Source organism: Cyclopterus lumpus, chromosome 7, assembly GCF_009769545.1.
Source record: "Cyclopterus lumpus isolate fCycLum1 chromosome 7, fCycLum1.pri, whole genome shotgun sequence".
NCBI classification, from domain to species: Eukaryota; Metazoa; Chordata; class Actinopteri; order Perciformes; family Cyclopteridae; genus Cyclopterus; species Cyclopterus lumpus.
Genome location: NC_046972.1, coordinates 15,308,916 through 15,324,879, shown reverse-complemented (window position 1 = coordinate 15,324,879; position 15,964 = coordinate 15,308,916). Strand labels below are relative to the sequence as shown.

Sequence of the window (15,964 nt, the reverse complement as noted above, 5' to 3'; positions counted from 1 at the left end):
GTGAGTACATGGTGGAAAGCCTTCATATGAGAGTTGCTCCACCATTGCATTGCAGTCGTGGCCTATGAGAGCATCCACTTTTCAATGTTTGCACAGGAATAACTACTGAATGTTTTCTCATGTAGTTACTAACAAAAAGTCATATTAATAATAAAAGGTACTGCAACTAAGCTGTTATTCTAAATAATAATAATCTTTATTGATAGAGTATTTTTCTAAACCCAAGTTACAAAGTGCTTCACAGAAGGCAGCAAATTAAAATTGACCAGATTGTATGATGAAACGCATAAAACCAATTCCAATAATGTAAGATAAAGGAGTGAGACATTTAAAAGTGATAAAGGCAGAAAAAAATAAAATTCAAAGAACATAAACTTAAGTCAACTGTTATAGATGTGAGTTCATGACGCTGTTGTTTTAATGTTGAATTATATATATAGTAGTACATAGTTATTTAATTATTCTCTTTCTGGTTTTTAGCCCCCCTCCCCGCTCGCTTTGCCTAACTTTAAGGGCTGTATCGAGTTAGATACACTCAACGAGGAAGTTCTCAGTCTGTATAACTTTGAAAACACCTTCCAACTCAACACCACAGCGGAGAAACCTTACGGCAGGTCAGTGTACAAGTTGTCATCCAATTAATATCATTTAAAACATGGTGGGTAAATAACCTCCAGTTTAATGTTCATAAGACAATATCTTTCATGTTGTCTTTTCTATATATATTTTCTTTACTTTTAACTCAACTCACTTTCATAGTTTCCATTGGTCTTCTTCTGTGTTTCATCATGGATAAAAACAGGTCCAAGCCGGTGCTGACTCAGGCCTGGGTGAATGACGCGGCGTACTTTGACGGTACCGGCTTTGCTGAGATCTCCTTTGCTGATGAATCTGCTCGCATTCAGCGCTTTGAACAGGAAGTCAAACTGATCTCACACAACGGAATACTGCTGCTGCTGCACAAGGAGGTAGAGACATTCATTATTCTCTTCAGGAAGCCAATTAGAACCAATCTTACTTTCTCTTTTGTGAATATACTATTGCTCCATGATAGAGGAAAATAATTTTTTATCTGATTTAGCGATGGAATAATCGGTCAGTATTGATGTTTTTATTGTTTTGCATTCATTGCCATTTTTTTTTTTAGCAGGAACAAAATTGTCCAGCTGATATTAATATATCACAGAAAGAAGACAGTGCCTGAAATGTATTCAGATTAGACATGTGTCATTATTGCTGTAAATATCAGCTAATAAGTTTTAAAAAAATACGCAGTACAGAAATACACAATGTCTGCAATGTTTAGAAACATAGTTTGTCCACAACAGAGCAAGTTTGTTTTTCTTTGTAGTGTCCTGCTCAGTGCACATCTTGTAATTATTTAAGGGATTTTTTTGTCTTAAATATCAACATCAGGGAGTATCAGATTAAAACCCCTAGTATTGGTTGGGTTCTTTACTTTACTGGCTATATGGCTCAATGTTCTCTCCATGTCTCTCTCCTCCATCAGAACCAGTTCCTGTGTCTTGCGATCCTTCAGGGTAGACTGAAGGTTTTCTACGACTTCGATGGCGATCTGGTGGAGCTCGATCCCAAAGAACCTTCATCTGAATTCCTGATGATCAGTGATGCCGACCCCAAAGCTGTAAGTCTGTCTTTGTCTTTCCGATGTAAATAATACATTGTTTCTACTTTTGGTATGTATCAAAATGCAATTTTTTAGTCTTAGTGTTCATTCCCATTGAACACTCAAGTGTTCTGGTCTATGTTGATGTGTGGCGGGTTGTTTTTATCTGTATAGCTGGAGATCATCATCCTGCGTTCAACCCCGAACCGTATTGTGGTGAGGAACAACCGCGTTGGCCTCTACACACACCTTTTCACAGAGAGCATCCCCCAGTTCAGTGGCAGCTACTACCTGGGAGGAGTACCAGAGCACATGATGCCCGGGAAGTGAGTAGTACACACACATTATTAGTGGATGGATTGCCATGGATTTATAATTTATTATAGTGGGCTTTATAAACAAAATGTACTTGCCTTGACTTCCATTTATAAGGTGGACACAAATATGACTCCACATACAGCAGAGAGGATATGTGGAGGTTTGCTATCATGTTAGCTGTAACAATTATATAAGCCCATAGTTCACAGAGGTGTGAGTTTTTTAAGCTTGTTGAGAAGTACTTCTGCCCCTAAATTACCTAAAGATATAGCTTTAAACATTAATTTGTTTAAGAGCTCTGCCTCCGTCAGGCTTTTACATTCTGTCTCTTTTCAGGTTGAAGACTCTGTTTCGCAAGCAGGGCTCTCTGAAGGGCTCTCTGAAGGGCTGTTTCAGAAACGTGAAGGCCCAGAACTCCCACATCGACCTGAAGAGGATGAAGCTCTCCGGAGTCAGTTTCGGCTGTGACAGTGACCTGCTGGTAAGAATAAGCAGCCCACCATTCAGCTCGTAGAAAGAGGAGTACATTTATCCATCCATCCATCCATCCATTATCACCCGCTTATCCGGGGTCGGGTCGCGGTGGCAGCAGGTTCAGCAGGCCGACCCAGGCTTCCCTCTCACCCGCAGCACTTTCCAGCTCATTCTGGGGGATCCCGAGGCGTTCCAAGGCCAGCCGGGAGATATAATCCCTCCAGCGTGTCCTCGGTCTTCCCCGGGGCCTCCTACCAGTTGGACGTGCCCGGAAAACCTCTAATGGGAGGCGTCCAGGAGGCATCCTAACTAGATGCCCGAACCACCTCAGCTGACTCCTTTCGACACGAAGGAGCAGCGACTCGACTCCAAGCTCCCCCCTGATGTCCGAGCTCCTTACCCTATCTCTAAGGCTGAGCCCGGCCACCCTACGGAGGAAGCTCATTTCGGCCGCTTGTATCCGAGATCTCGTTCTTTCGGTCACGACCCAGAGTTCGTGACCATAGGTGAGGGTTGGAACGTAGACCGACCAGTAAATGGAGAGCTTTGCCTTCCGGCTCAGCTCCCTCTTCACTAAGACGGACCGGTACAGCGCCTGTTTTACTGCTGCAGCCGCACCGATCCGCCTATCGATCTCCCGCTCCACCTTACCCTCACTCGTGAACAAGACCCCGAGATACTTGAACTCCTTCGCTTGGGGTAGGCAGTTTGCCCCCACCTGGAGGGAGCAATCCGCCGGTTTCCGGCAGAGCACCATGGCCTCAGATTTGGAGGTGCTAACTCTCATCCCTGCCGCTTCGCACTCGGCTGCAAAACGCCCCAGTGAATGCTGGAGGTCACGGTCCGAGGAGGCAAACAGGACCACATCATCCGCAAACAGCAGAGAGGCGATCCCGAGACTCCCGAACCGGATCCTCTCCGCCCCCTGGCTGCGCCTAGATATCCTGTCCATGAAGGTCACGAACAGGACCGGTGATAAAGGGCAGCCCTGGCGGAGGCCAACACCCACCGGGAACGTGTCTGACTTACTACCGAGGAGACGAACACAGCTCCTACTGCAGGCATACAGAGACCGGATGGCCCGTGCCAACGGGTCCGGCACCCCATACTCCCGCAGCACCCCCCACAAAAACCCCCGAGGGACCCGGTCGAAAGCCTTCTCCAGGTCTACAAAGCACATGTAAACTGGTTGGGCAAACTCCCAGGACCCCTCCAGTAATCTTGCGAGGGTAAAGAGCTGGTCCACTGTTCCACGACCGGGACGGAATCCGCACTGTTCGTCCTGAATCTGAGGTTCGACAAGCGGTCGGAGCCTCCTCTCCAGCACCCTGGCATAAGCTTTTCCCGGGAGGCTGAGCAGTGTGATACCACGATAGTTCGAGCACACTCTCCGGTCCCCCTTCTTGAAGATGGGAACCACCACCCCGGTCTGCCAGTCCATGGGCACTGTTCCCGACCCCCATGCGACACTGAAAAGGCGTGTCAACCAAGACAGCCCAACAATGTCCAGCGCTTTCAGCATCTCAGGGCGGATCTCATCCACCCCTGGCGCCTTGCCACCAAGGAGCTTTTTGACTACCTTAGCGACCTCTGCCAGGGATATGGGTGAATCCACCCCAAAGTCTTCCGGCGCTGCCCCCTCTCCGGGGGACATGTTGGCCGGGTTTAGGAGTTCCTCAAAGTGCTCTTTCCACCGCCCGACGATGTCCCCAGTCCGGGTCAGCAGTTCCCCCCCCCTGCTAAAAACAGCCTGGGGTAGACCCTGCTTTCCCTTCCTGAGCCGTCGGATGGTTTGCCAGAACTTCCTTGAGGCCAACCGAAAGTCCTTCTCCATGGCCTCCCCGAACTCCTCCCATGCCCGAGTTTTAGCCTCCGCGACCATCGTCGCTGCAGCCCTTTTGGCCCGCCGGTACCCGTCAGCTGCTTCAGGAGACCCCTGGGCCAGCCAGGCCCGAAAGGCCTCCTTCTTCAGTTTGACGGCTACCCTCACCCCCGGTGTCCACCACCGGGTTCTAGGGTTGCCGCCACGACAGGCACCGATGACCTTCCGGCCACAGCCCCGAGCAGCCGCGTCCACAATAGAGGCTTTGAACAAGGTCCACTCGGATTCCATGTCCCCAGCCTCCCTCGGGATTTGTGAGAAGTTCTTCCGGAGGTGGGAGTTGAAGACCTCCCGGACAGGATCCTCTGCCAGACGTTCCCAGTTCACCCTCACTACACGTTTGGGCTTGCCAGGTCTCTCTAGCCGAGTCCCCCGCCATCTGATCCAACTCACCACCAGGTGGTGATCAGTTGACAGCTCTGCTCCTCTCTTCACCCGAGTGTCCAAGACATACGGCCGCAGATCAGATGATACGATTACAAAGTCGATCATTGATCTCCGGCCTAAGGTGTTCTGGTACCAGGTACACTTATGAGCCACCTTATGTTCGAACATGGTGTTCGTTATGGACAAACTGTGGCTAGCACAGAAGTCCAACAACAAAACACCATTCGGGTTCAGATCGGGCAAGCCGTTCCTCCCAATCACGCCCCGCCAGGTTTCTCTGTCATTGCCCACGTGAGCGTTGAAGTCTCCCAGGAGAACTATGGAGTCGGCAGGCGGCGCCCTTTCCAGGACCCCTCCCACCGACTCCAAGAAGGCCGGATACTCCGAAATGCTGTTCGGTGCATAAGCACAAACAACAGTCAGAGCCTTACTCCCCGCAACCCGTAGGCGCAGGGAGGCGACCCTCTCGTTCCCCGGGGAAAACTCCAACACAGCGGCGCTCAGCCGGGGGCTCGTGAGTATCCCCACTCCCGCCCGGCGCCTCTCACCCTGGGCAACTCCAGAAAAGGACAAAGTCCAACCCTTCTCCAGGAGCTTGGTTCCAGAGCCCATGCTGTGCGTGGAGGTGAGCCCAACTATATCTAGCTGGTACCGCTCCACCTCCTGCACCAGCTCCGGCTCTTTCCCCGCTAGTGAGGTGACGTTCCACGTCCCTAGAGCTAGTCTATGCTGCCGGCGATCGGCCCGCCCAGGTCTCCCGCCTGGCCCGCCGCCCGGTCTGCATAGCACCCGACCCCGATAATTCACCCTGCGGGTGGTGGGTCCACAGGGTGACAGCTGCTCCATGTTGTTCTTTCGGGCTGAGCCCGACCGGGCCCCATGGGCGAAAGCCCGGCCACCAGACGCTCGCCGACGAGCTCCCCTCCTGGGTCTGGCTCCGGGAGGGTGCCCCGGTTTCCCTTGTCCGGGCAAGGTGGCTACAATCCGTGGGCTGCTATTCATCAGGGTTTATTGAACCGCTCTTAGTCTGGGCTCTCCCCCGAGACCTGTTTGCCTTGGGAGACCCTACCAGGGGCTGACGCCCCGGACAACATAGCTCCCAGGATCACTGAGCCACTCAAACTCCTCCACCACGTTAAGGTGGCGATTCATAGGAGGAGGAGTACATTTATATGGCATTAAATTGTATATTTAGAGCTGCAGGTGTCCACAATCTCAATTTCCTATCAAGCTCAAATATTAGTCTTAACATTGCTCTTTTAACCAACTAGTAATTCTCTTGAGGCACATGCTCATTTATTGAACCTGTTTTGTGTGCGTGTGTGTGTGTGTGTGTGTGTGTGTGTGTGTGTGTGTGTGTGTGTGTGTGTTTGTGTGTTTGTGTAGGTGGCTCGGGAGGCTCATTTCTCTGGTCAGAGCTACCTGGACTTCTCAACTCTCATCAACATTCCCAGCCTCAGAAATAACTTCTACTCCAGCTTCGGCTTCAGGACCGAGCAGAAAGAGGGACTCATGTTCTACCACCATGATCAGGTCTGACGGTTTCCTCTTATTGACAGCTATCTTTAATAAGTCTATAAGGTTTTCAAAGTATCTTCCATGATGTTTGTCTTTCTCCTGCGTTGGTCTCTTGGACTTTTAAGTGTCATCTTCGTACTCGTTGAGTTCTGACCTAAGGCTGTTGTGTGCGTACAGGACGGAGTGTTCCAGGTGTTTTTGCATGAAGGCCATGTTGTAGTGAGAGCTGGCAACAGTGAGATTAAGACGCAGAAGACATACAACGATGACAACAGCCACTACATTGCTCTCTACAACAACATCAACGGGTAGGCTGCCTGTGTAATCCTGTAAAGGTCCACGTAAAGCTCTCAGTTGTCTCTTCGTTCCAAATGTCAACATGAAGCCATCAAACTTTGGTATAAATCTAGATTGAAGCGTACATTGTTGACACTGTGTTGAGTGTCTGATGGCTCACCCTACTCCAGGATGCGTCTGTACATGGACGACGTGCTGGAGAAAGCAAACGAGGGCCTCCGGCTGAACAGCAGAGGGCGCAGTTTGACGACCAAGGAGGGAAGCACCTTCCTGGGAGGAATGCCCAACCAAACCTTCTCTAATCTCACTGGATGTATCAGCAATGTTTTCATCAAGAGGTGAGAAGTTATGTCAGGATGAGCAACACAGTTTTGTCCAAAACTTTGATATCAGGTCATCAAACAGGGTAAAATCATCTGCTTCTAGTTCCAGTTGTATCCCTCAAAATTATTTTTTATATATTTTTAATGCAGCGTTATTATCTGCATTCCTGCATTGATAGAAAATCTCCATATTCAGATTATATTCATGTTTCACAGACAGTGTTGTTTTTTCCTGTTCTCAACTCCTCAACTAACAACCTCTGACTCCTTGATAAATCTGCTGTAACATAAGATTCACTGCCATAATTGTACTTGATTTGAATACATGTTTGTAATTTTAGTTTACCAAGATATCTTTTAACCACTTTTCTTCAAATCTAGCAGGTCACTTTCCTTTAATTGTACTTGCGAACATTTTGTGTGTGTCTTGCATGATAAATAATTACGGTACATACATATATTGTAATTCAGCTTTGTCTATAATGTGTGTTTGTGTCTCCTGTCTGCAGTGTAAAGGATTCTCAGACGGTGTTGAACCTGCTGAAAGTGAAAGAAAACGTCAACGTTCCTCTTGACTGTCCTGCTGCTAAAAAACCTCAGCAGATCGTTGCTGCCCAGCCCAAACACAGCAACAAACCCAGGGTACACACACGCACACACACAGCCAATTCTTGCTTTTACCACAAATAAACATTTTGACACTAACTGACCCTCTGTGCCCAGTAATAGACACAACATTAATGTAAACTCTCTCTCAAACAGGGAAAGCACAGGAAGCCATCTGGGTCTCGCAGCCGTAACACCAGGGAGTCCTGTCAGGGGGAGCTGTCAGACCAGGAGGCCGGAGCGACGCACTTCAGCGGCTCCACACACAGCTACCGGAGATACGACTCTCTGCCCAGCTCACTCAGCTCAATGTGAGTGTGAACATACTGTGCATTAAGTGCTCACCCAATTGAGAAAACTCATCCCTCGAGTTCATGAAATTTGGTACACAGATTCCTGTCTGCCTCAAGGCGAGTTGTAATCACGTTGGTGATCCTCTTACTTTTCGTACAGCAAGTACAGAGAATTATCACATCTAGAGGGTCTTATAGTCTCTTTTAACACTTTGTTTTAGCTTCCACTGTCTGGTTCAATATCAGCATCATTTCCAGCATCAGGCTGTTTTTTTAAGCTCTGATAAACCACCTGAACTGCCAAACAAAAGACAAAATTAGCAACTAGCTGGTGAATATAGTGGGACATTTTGCAGATAAAGAACCACATATTTTTCTCTGAATATGGTGGAGCCCAAACCAGAGCTAAAAAGAGTAACTATTGGACATGCATTCATCAAGTAAATACAGGGCTGGACACTAAATACAACACTTACAACAATGTTAATATTTAATCCTCTCTCTCTCTCTCTCTCTCTCTGCAGGCCTCAGATCTCCATGGCGTTGAGGATCAACTCCTCTGATGGTTTGGTGCTGTACGCAGCTGGTGGGCAGCGCAGTATGGCTGTGATGTCACTCAGCGTGTCAGACGGCCACCTGTTGCTTTTGTTGGATGGCGGAAAGAGGAAGGTCAGCATGCGGAGCCGCAAGAAGTACAACGACAACCAGTGGCACACGGTGAGGTTACAGGCAGGGTCATGTGACTGGTTCTACCCAGGAAGTGAAATTGATTAAATCTATTTGACAATATTTTGATCTCGTAATTTGTCTTTTATATTCCATAATCATAGAATAAAATGTATTTCCTCTGTCTGTCTGAGTTGCATCATATCACCCCGACTATCTGATTCACCTGAATATCACACCTGCTCTGTCTTTGTCACCTCAGGTGTTTATAAAACGCGAAGGCGAGAAGATCAGCCTTATAGTGGACGGTATCAGTGCTCAGTCTAAGAGAATCCCTGGAGGAGACCGGACTCGTCTTGCTGGGCCTTTATATGTTGGAGGAGTTCCGGCCTCACTGGCGGTAAAAAAGAGTCGGCCACAATTACTGGATGTGATGTATTAGTGCTTTTTTCTACTTTAAACCAACTGTAATTCTTACTCACCAGCTTAAATATGTAATGAATATTTAATAAATTAGCTGTCATTAATATTTAGACTGCACCAGTTTTCATGGGTAGGTAAATATAACTAAAATAGAATAGAAGAACATTTAAAGTTGAAATTTCAAGCCAGATATCTCACACACCAACTCCAAGACAGAAAAGCTCTTTCGTCACACATCATGACTTGTTTTCTTCTCAACTTCAGGCTCCAGGCTCTGGTGGCTTCGTCGGTTGTGTCAGGGACCTGACGCTAAACGAAGCCCTTGCAAAAAGTCCCGCTCATAGTCAGGGGACGGTGCCCTGCTTCCAGAGTCCTCTCCAGCCCGGAGCGTATTTCTCTGGCCAGGGAGGACACATGGCAATAGGTACTTATCGTCACTCTTCTTCTGTGTTTTTTTAAATTCCAGTCATGATGCAGCTTCTTGTTTGGGTCATGATGTGTCCTGATTTAAGGCGCTTTCTCCCCGCAGATGAGTCCTTGGTTCTAGGTCGGGATCTGGAAATCCAGTTGGAGGTTCGGCCCGTCTTGGACTCTGGGCTGCTGTTGCATGCTGGGACGTCACCTGACCAACGCCTGAGTTTGGTTCTCAGACAGGGACAGGTGAGATGTCACCAGGGAGGGTTTTAACAATAGCTGGAGTCTATTTGTGTTGAATTGTAAAAGAAAGGCAAGAAAACAAAAGAAGGTAATAATAATAATTCAACTGCATTGTGAACTGAACTGTGTGTGTGTGTGTGTGTGTGTAGGTGACTGTTTCATTAAACAGCGGCAAAGGTGAATTCTCTACCTCCTTTACTCCTGAGGAACCTCTATGTAATGGACGCTGGCACACAATCACAAGTGAGTTTACACCAACAAGTTATTTGTCTCTGTGTCGTTGCCCTGCTGTAACGCTGAGATAATGATGATGCGTCGTCTCTGCATCTCCAGTGGTGAAGAAGAACAATGTCCTGCAGCTGCATGTTGATGCAGCCAGTGAGCACAGCGTCGGCCCCAAACAGAGCCGCTCTGCAGGGTCCAAAGAGACCGTTTACCTTGGAGGGGTACCTGGTGAGTACACAGTCCCCCTGTTTCAACCTTTTTTCTTCTTTTTTGCACAATGCCAAAATCATGGACTTCAGCCTGATCCTGTTTCATTGTGTCTTATGGTGAAAATAAAAGTAGTTTTCCACAAAGCACCACCATCTGAGAAGGTTTATTCATTTGGATCCAACTCAATGTCCTAATGAGGTTCTGATGTTATCAGTTAACTCATATACCCGTAATCCCAACATTTTCCTTAAAATATTTTCTCAATATATTAATTTGTTTTTTCCAAATATTGCATTTTTCCATAACATTGTAATTCTTTCTTGTTATAGACTTTTTTATACCCAAGGGGAATTATCTCCACAGCACTACACATCTAAGAAAACAATACATATAATGTTACAATAGTAACAGCATACATTCTTGTGATATTACTTCCTTTCTCTCTATGGTGGTTTTCTTTTGTTTTCTTTTGTTAGTCACTTTAAACTAACTCAACAGGTATACACTAATAACTGAAACGTCAAATATACGCGATTCTTTGATATATTTCAGTTAGATAACTGTTAATAGGCTGCAAGAATATATTTTTGATAAATTACATTATCTATACATTTTGTTTTCCAGAGCTCAAGGCATTGTTCTAAAATAGCTTTAAACTCCCGGTTTAAAACCCCAAAATGTTTAATTAACAATGATATAGTTTGAAATGTACACATCTGGCCATCTGGAAACAGAAAATAGTTTACATTTTTTGCTTAATAAATCATTTAAATATCTCATAAACGTCTTGAGCAAATTCCTTCAAATTTGGGTTTAACGGTAACTCCTATCTCCAGAATTCATATGGTAAATCTGTCACTTGTGTGTAATGTGTAATAGGTTAAAATTATGAAGTGATGACATTTTGGACAGACGTGGATGTAAACAGCAACATGATTGGCTGGTGGAGGAATACAACCGTGAGGCGGTAACTCGAGATTCATGTTGTTTGCCCCTCTGTCCACTAGATGGCGTCACAGTTCCTGGTCTGCCTGCAGGCCTGCCAGACTTCCACGGCTGCATCCGCCAAGCGACGATCAACCGCAGACCTGCCATGCTGTCCAAACCCCTCGCTGTGTATGGAGCCGTGGGGACGCAGGGCTGCCCACACATGTAAACCCAATACAGTCTTATCTTCACATTCCCCAACTGCAAATTACTGGTGATGGGTGTCATGTTACTGTAGCTAATTTAAAATATATATTAATATTTATTTTCTATTTTCAGAAAAATTTATATTTTATATTTTACAGTTTGTTGTTGCAATATTACTGGTTTGTTATTGTACTACAGGGTGCTATAACAACTCCATATAGATGCACTGATACAAGTGACTGCTACAAGATATAAAATATCAACTCTAAAATCTAAAGATAATTCTGAAATGTGAAGTTTATTGTCAATGAAGGCAACACTGCTTGAATTTTCTTGCTTTTGAAAGCAAATGGTGAAAAGTAAATGTCAATCGTCCAAACACATTTTCTGGATCTGCATTATATATTAAAGTAAATGATGTATACAGTTGTGTATCGTGTATCTCTAGCAGAGAATGTTAAGAATACCTACTGAGTCGGTACACTGTGAAAACTGATGTATGAGCAACGTCCTCAAGCAGTGCAGATGGGCAATGTCACCTGGGACTGGACATTTGGGAATATCAGACTCTCAGTGATGCAAAGATGAATACATTTAACATATGACACCAAAAAGGTTAAAAATAATATAACATTAGGGTTGCGTTGCACCAACAAGGATTAATGAATCTACAATTAGTATTAATCAGAGTTTAACCAAACTAGATATTAGGAAATACATACATTACATTACTCATGATGGCTCTGCAGAGGTCTAATTTCTCCTCCGAGAAAAACTTAGACTGCCTGTTGGCCCAATATTCCTGTTCAGCTCCACAACAGTTTCCTTGATGAACCAATAATATCTTGAAAGAAAATCAGCAGCAGCATTATAAAATCTGTCCCGTAACTTTCTTCGAGGAACTTGATTATTTTTGCTCAATCCCTCTCAAAGGTTTTGGTGCAACAAAATTGAATATTATCAAGGTTTAGATTAAAAACTAAACTGATGTTAAACGAGAGGTTTGAATATAGATCTTTAAGCTGGTCTACATGATTGTTACATGATTTTGAAGGTACATTTACCATGCCTAGTTAATACATCAGTTATCAAAGGATGATCACATAGCCTAAATGTGATTTACAGATAGTTCAAACATACAGTAGTTTATGGGAATTTTACTGTCCCGCCCCCCCCCCCCCCCCCCCCCCCCCCCCCACAAACAAATATTGTAGTTTTTACCTCCACTGCATTTGTCAGACAGGATTAGTTACAGGTGTTTTTGTCCCATTCTTGTCCAGTGAAAACCAAGAATCTCCAGATGTATTGATTTGGAATGTTTTTTGTAAGCTGAAGGACGAAGTGTTCCTTTATATGTTGAGAAAATAATCTTACTATTTAAATATTTTTAAAAGCTCTTGAATTGGCTAGAAAATGCATCACAGTGAAGTTAACAGGGCTTTTTTCTGAGTTCGCTCATGAAAAGTAGACTTTTTAGAGATATGTGGTTCTCACAAGACAGCGTGAACTCTACAAATATGACCTTATAGAATAGGCATTGCTACAAAAACAGTATATAAGAGTTTAAATATCTAAAGCAGTAATATATATATATATATATATATATATATATATATATATAATACATTACTTTGACTTGCAATGGAATATTTTCACTGTGGTATTAGTACTTCTACTTCACTAAAGGATCTGAATATTTCCACCACTGGTATTTACACACAAAAGAGAGATTAGAGATTAGAGAGGGAGATCAGTCATTGGCTGTTGTTGCTTGTATTTAAGGGACTTAACGTTCTTTTCTCTTCTACAGTAAGGGTGCAAAGCAAAAACTAGAAGTAGAAGTTCACTTCCTTCTCCTCCTCACACAATTTATTTTTTCGTTCTATCAACCTTGTTGATAATGCTGCATTCAAGTCACATTTCCGACTTGTGAATGGTGTTCATGTCAACATCCAAATTATAACAAATTATTTCTGAATGCTCTAATGTATCTGACTTTGTCCATTTTTTGTTGTCCAAGGTAATAAAACCTAAATTAAATAAATATAGTGCTATATTGTCACAGTATTTGAAAGCCTCACAGGGCATACAAGTGGGATTGATTGCTATATGAAGAGAACTAACATAACCATCCCATCTGTCAGCTTGTGTCCAGGTTCAGGCAACATTTCCCATCGCTATTCCTTCACAAATGTAAACATGTACCAAACATGAGTGTGTTTGTAAAACTTCTATGTAATATAACCACTTTTTAAAGAATTTCTCACAGAAAGAATAAGCTGTCCCTCCCCATCACTCCCAGCCCCCATGTTTGTAAATGTATTTTTAAATAAAGTCTTTTTTTAAATACAAATTACACTTTTCAGTGTTTGTTTCCCATCTGCAAAAGATGCGCCTTGAGGTAAGTTGTTTTGGGTGCAAATATGATTTTTTATTATTAAGAGTGAATCACAAAAGAAAGCATGAGAGCATCAGCACTTAGCCAGGCTTTGAACTGTGCAAAGAAGGAAAACAAAATCAAACCCTGGGCTCAACCCTCCCTGAATTTTATAAACTGACCTTTCAGAGTAAACTTTATTTCAAGTTGCATTAGCAGAGGAGTAGTCATACTGCAGAGCCCTGCTAGAAAAACCAGCATAGACCAGCAATACTGGTGACCAGCAACACCAGCATATGTTGTGTTTTGCTGCTTGTATGCTGGTTTATGCTGGTTTGCTGGTATATTTGACAATGTCAGGTTGATTGGTCAGGTTTTCAAAACAGTATTTCCATTTATTAAATATGACAGACACATAATAAAGAACATGGAACACTTTACAAAAGAGAAACAACCAAATTAACTATTTACATAACTATTTAGAATTAACTATTAAAACATCAACATCAAAACATTAAACATTTCAATCACTCATTAATTAACTGATTTTTTGTTTTTGTTAGTTTATGACCATGATTTCTTCAGTTATATAACGTCCAGCCTTTGCCCATCTGGCCTGCAACTCCGTATCCTCCAGTTTTTTTTCCTGGAGCCACTCCTTGAAGCAGACTGAAAAGAAATGTAAAAATGAACATTAATGTGTCTGTCACGTCAGAACAAAGAAACACTTGATATAAAATAAGGCGGTCCGTGGTATGCGAGAAAGACTATATAGCTACTGATACATCAAGAATGCCTTACCTTTCAGTGTTTGCAGCTTCTTTGGGGTTAAAGGCTGGCGGGTGGATTTGGTGGTGGGGCACTCCTTCCCTGTAAGGCTTTCCCCCCCCAGCGCTTTAGTGCTCCAGATTGCCACTGCCAATTCCTTGACAAATAAGGAGTCGTGGTTGTTCCTGATAATTCGGACCAAGGCCTCTTTCCTGATGCTAATGTCTCCTTCCAGGTAATCTGAAAAAAATCCAAAACATAAACAATCAAAACATTAGATTGTAAGAAATCCTTGAAAGATAGTTATTATATTAACCACGGAATACAGAGGTCTTGTTTACTTCTATATACTATATGTTTCCTTGGGTACAGATCGCTCCTCTCCAGTCTCACATCCAGTTTCTGATCTCATAAACGATTTAAAATTAAAATGTCAATTTAAAAGAATTATTGTCTGCGTTAATGGATTGCTGCGTTAACGCATTAATAGCTCCTCAACGTGCCTAGCCCTAATACATATATACACATCATATACATATGTATATACATACATACAGAGCCCCCCAGAGCTCTATATGTATATATATATATATATATATATATATATATATATATATATATATATATATATATATATATATATATATATATAGCTCTGGGGGGCTCTGGCAGTTTTTGGTTTGTTTACCAGACAGTTTTTGGTTTGTTTACCAGACTCCCGTGGGCTCTGGGGGAGAGGCACGTGCACCTCCGCCCACCCAGACCCTCTCTACTGGGCCCAGCGGAGCGAACTCCCGCGGGCCCTCTGCAGCAGAGAGGTTGTAGGGAGCAGAGACTGGTCCCTCTCCAACGAGCCTAGTGGAACTCACTTCTATTTATAGCTCTGGCTCTGTGCTCCGTGATGTCACTGAGAGAGATCAAAAGCTCTAATAACTGCTACTACGGTAACTGCTACTACGGTAACTGTGACGTCATCTGTTCTGCCGTGTGGGGGAGGAGCTAATATTCTTTTTTTGTCGCAGAATGAACTGATCAAGAAATCAAAGACTCAAATAATTGGTACTATGGGAACTGTGACGTCATCTGTGAGGTGTGGGGGAGGAGCTACATATAACTTTTTTTTCTTTTTCGCAGAATCAACTGATCAAGTAATCAAAGACTCAAATAACTGTTTCTATGGAAACATTGACACATATAACACATATATCAGATGGCTATGTTCACCAAGCCTGTCCAACATTTGGTGAGTTTTGGAGTACGACAAGTACCCCAAATATGTAATAAATAAGTCATCATGGGATCCTACGTCTAATGACTGAAGGCTTGACTTGGACCTCTGTGTACAGTGCAGGGATGTTTTTCCTCTATTTGATTTGGTTGGCTTTCCTTTGTTGTAAAACTGTAAAATATTAACACGTATCTTCATTTATTGAGCACTTTTCAATCCCAAGTTTAACAAGCGGTTCACACAAGTAAGCAACTTATACAAAAAAGCAAAATCAGATCAAAGTGTTGTTTTTTTTTAATACCAGATCAAATCAATGTAAGTGATCTAAGGTCTACAAGAGAAAACGCAAATCACATGTATTTTATAAATAAGTAAAGCTTTCTTTGCATCTGTGATTTCATCATAATTTCCTGTGAACAAAATTGATAGGCAGCTTCCTCGAAAAAAAGTTATTAGTTTAAAAGTGTTGTGTCACACGTTGAAAAAAATATACCATATGCTGTTTTTTCCTGGACCAGGTATAAGAAAACATTTAGATCTGGTCCACATGG

General features: G+C 43.6%; 1 protein-coding gene and 1 long non-coding RNA gene across 2 annotated transcripts in view; one reads left to right on the top strand and one right to left on the bottom strand.

Annotated features, from left to right (window-relative positions):
- The window catches only part of lama5 (laminin, alpha 5), a 59,626-nt gene extending 47,395 nt beyond the window's left edge, over positions 1-12,231 (top strand). The window contains exons 63-79 of the mRNA XM_034537753.1: positions 481-614; positions 803-968; positions 1,511-1,645; positions 1,802-1,953; positions 2,282-2,426; positions 6,075-6,221; positions 6,384-6,514; positions 6,674-6,841; positions 7,336-7,468; positions 7,589-7,743; positions 8,250-8,442; positions 8,654-8,791; positions 9,079-9,238; positions 9,344-9,474; positions 9,621-9,714; positions 9,805-9,924; positions 10,914-12,231. Of these exons, the coding sequence (XP_034393644.1) occupies positions 481-614; positions 803-968; positions 1,511-1,645; positions 1,802-1,953; positions 2,282-2,426; positions 6,075-6,221; positions 6,384-6,514; positions 6,674-6,841; positions 7,336-7,468; positions 7,589-7,743; positions 8,250-8,442; positions 8,654-8,791; positions 9,079-9,238; positions 9,344-9,474; positions 9,621-9,714; positions 9,805-9,924; positions 10,914-11,062 (2,451 nt within the window). The 3' untranslated portion in view covers positions 11,063-12,231. The remainder of the gene's footprint in view (positions 1-480; positions 615-802; positions 969-1,510; positions 1,646-1,801; positions 1,954-2,281; positions 2,427-6,074; positions 6,222-6,383; positions 6,515-6,673; positions 6,842-7,335; positions 7,469-7,588; positions 7,744-8,249; positions 8,443-8,653; positions 8,792-9,078; positions 9,239-9,343; positions 9,475-9,620; positions 9,715-9,804; positions 9,925-10,913) is intronic.
- A 1,546-nt stretch (positions 12,232-13,777) lies between these two features.
- Positions 13,778-14,584, bottom strand: LOC117733211. Its single transcript, XR_004609705.1, has 2 exons — positions 14,219-14,584; positions 13,778-14,086 (listed from the first exon to the last, which is right to left on the bottom strand). It is a non-coding gene; the product is annotated as an uncharacterized LOC117733211 (long non-coding RNA).
- Between the last annotated feature and the right edge of the window lie 1,380 nt (positions 14,585-15,964).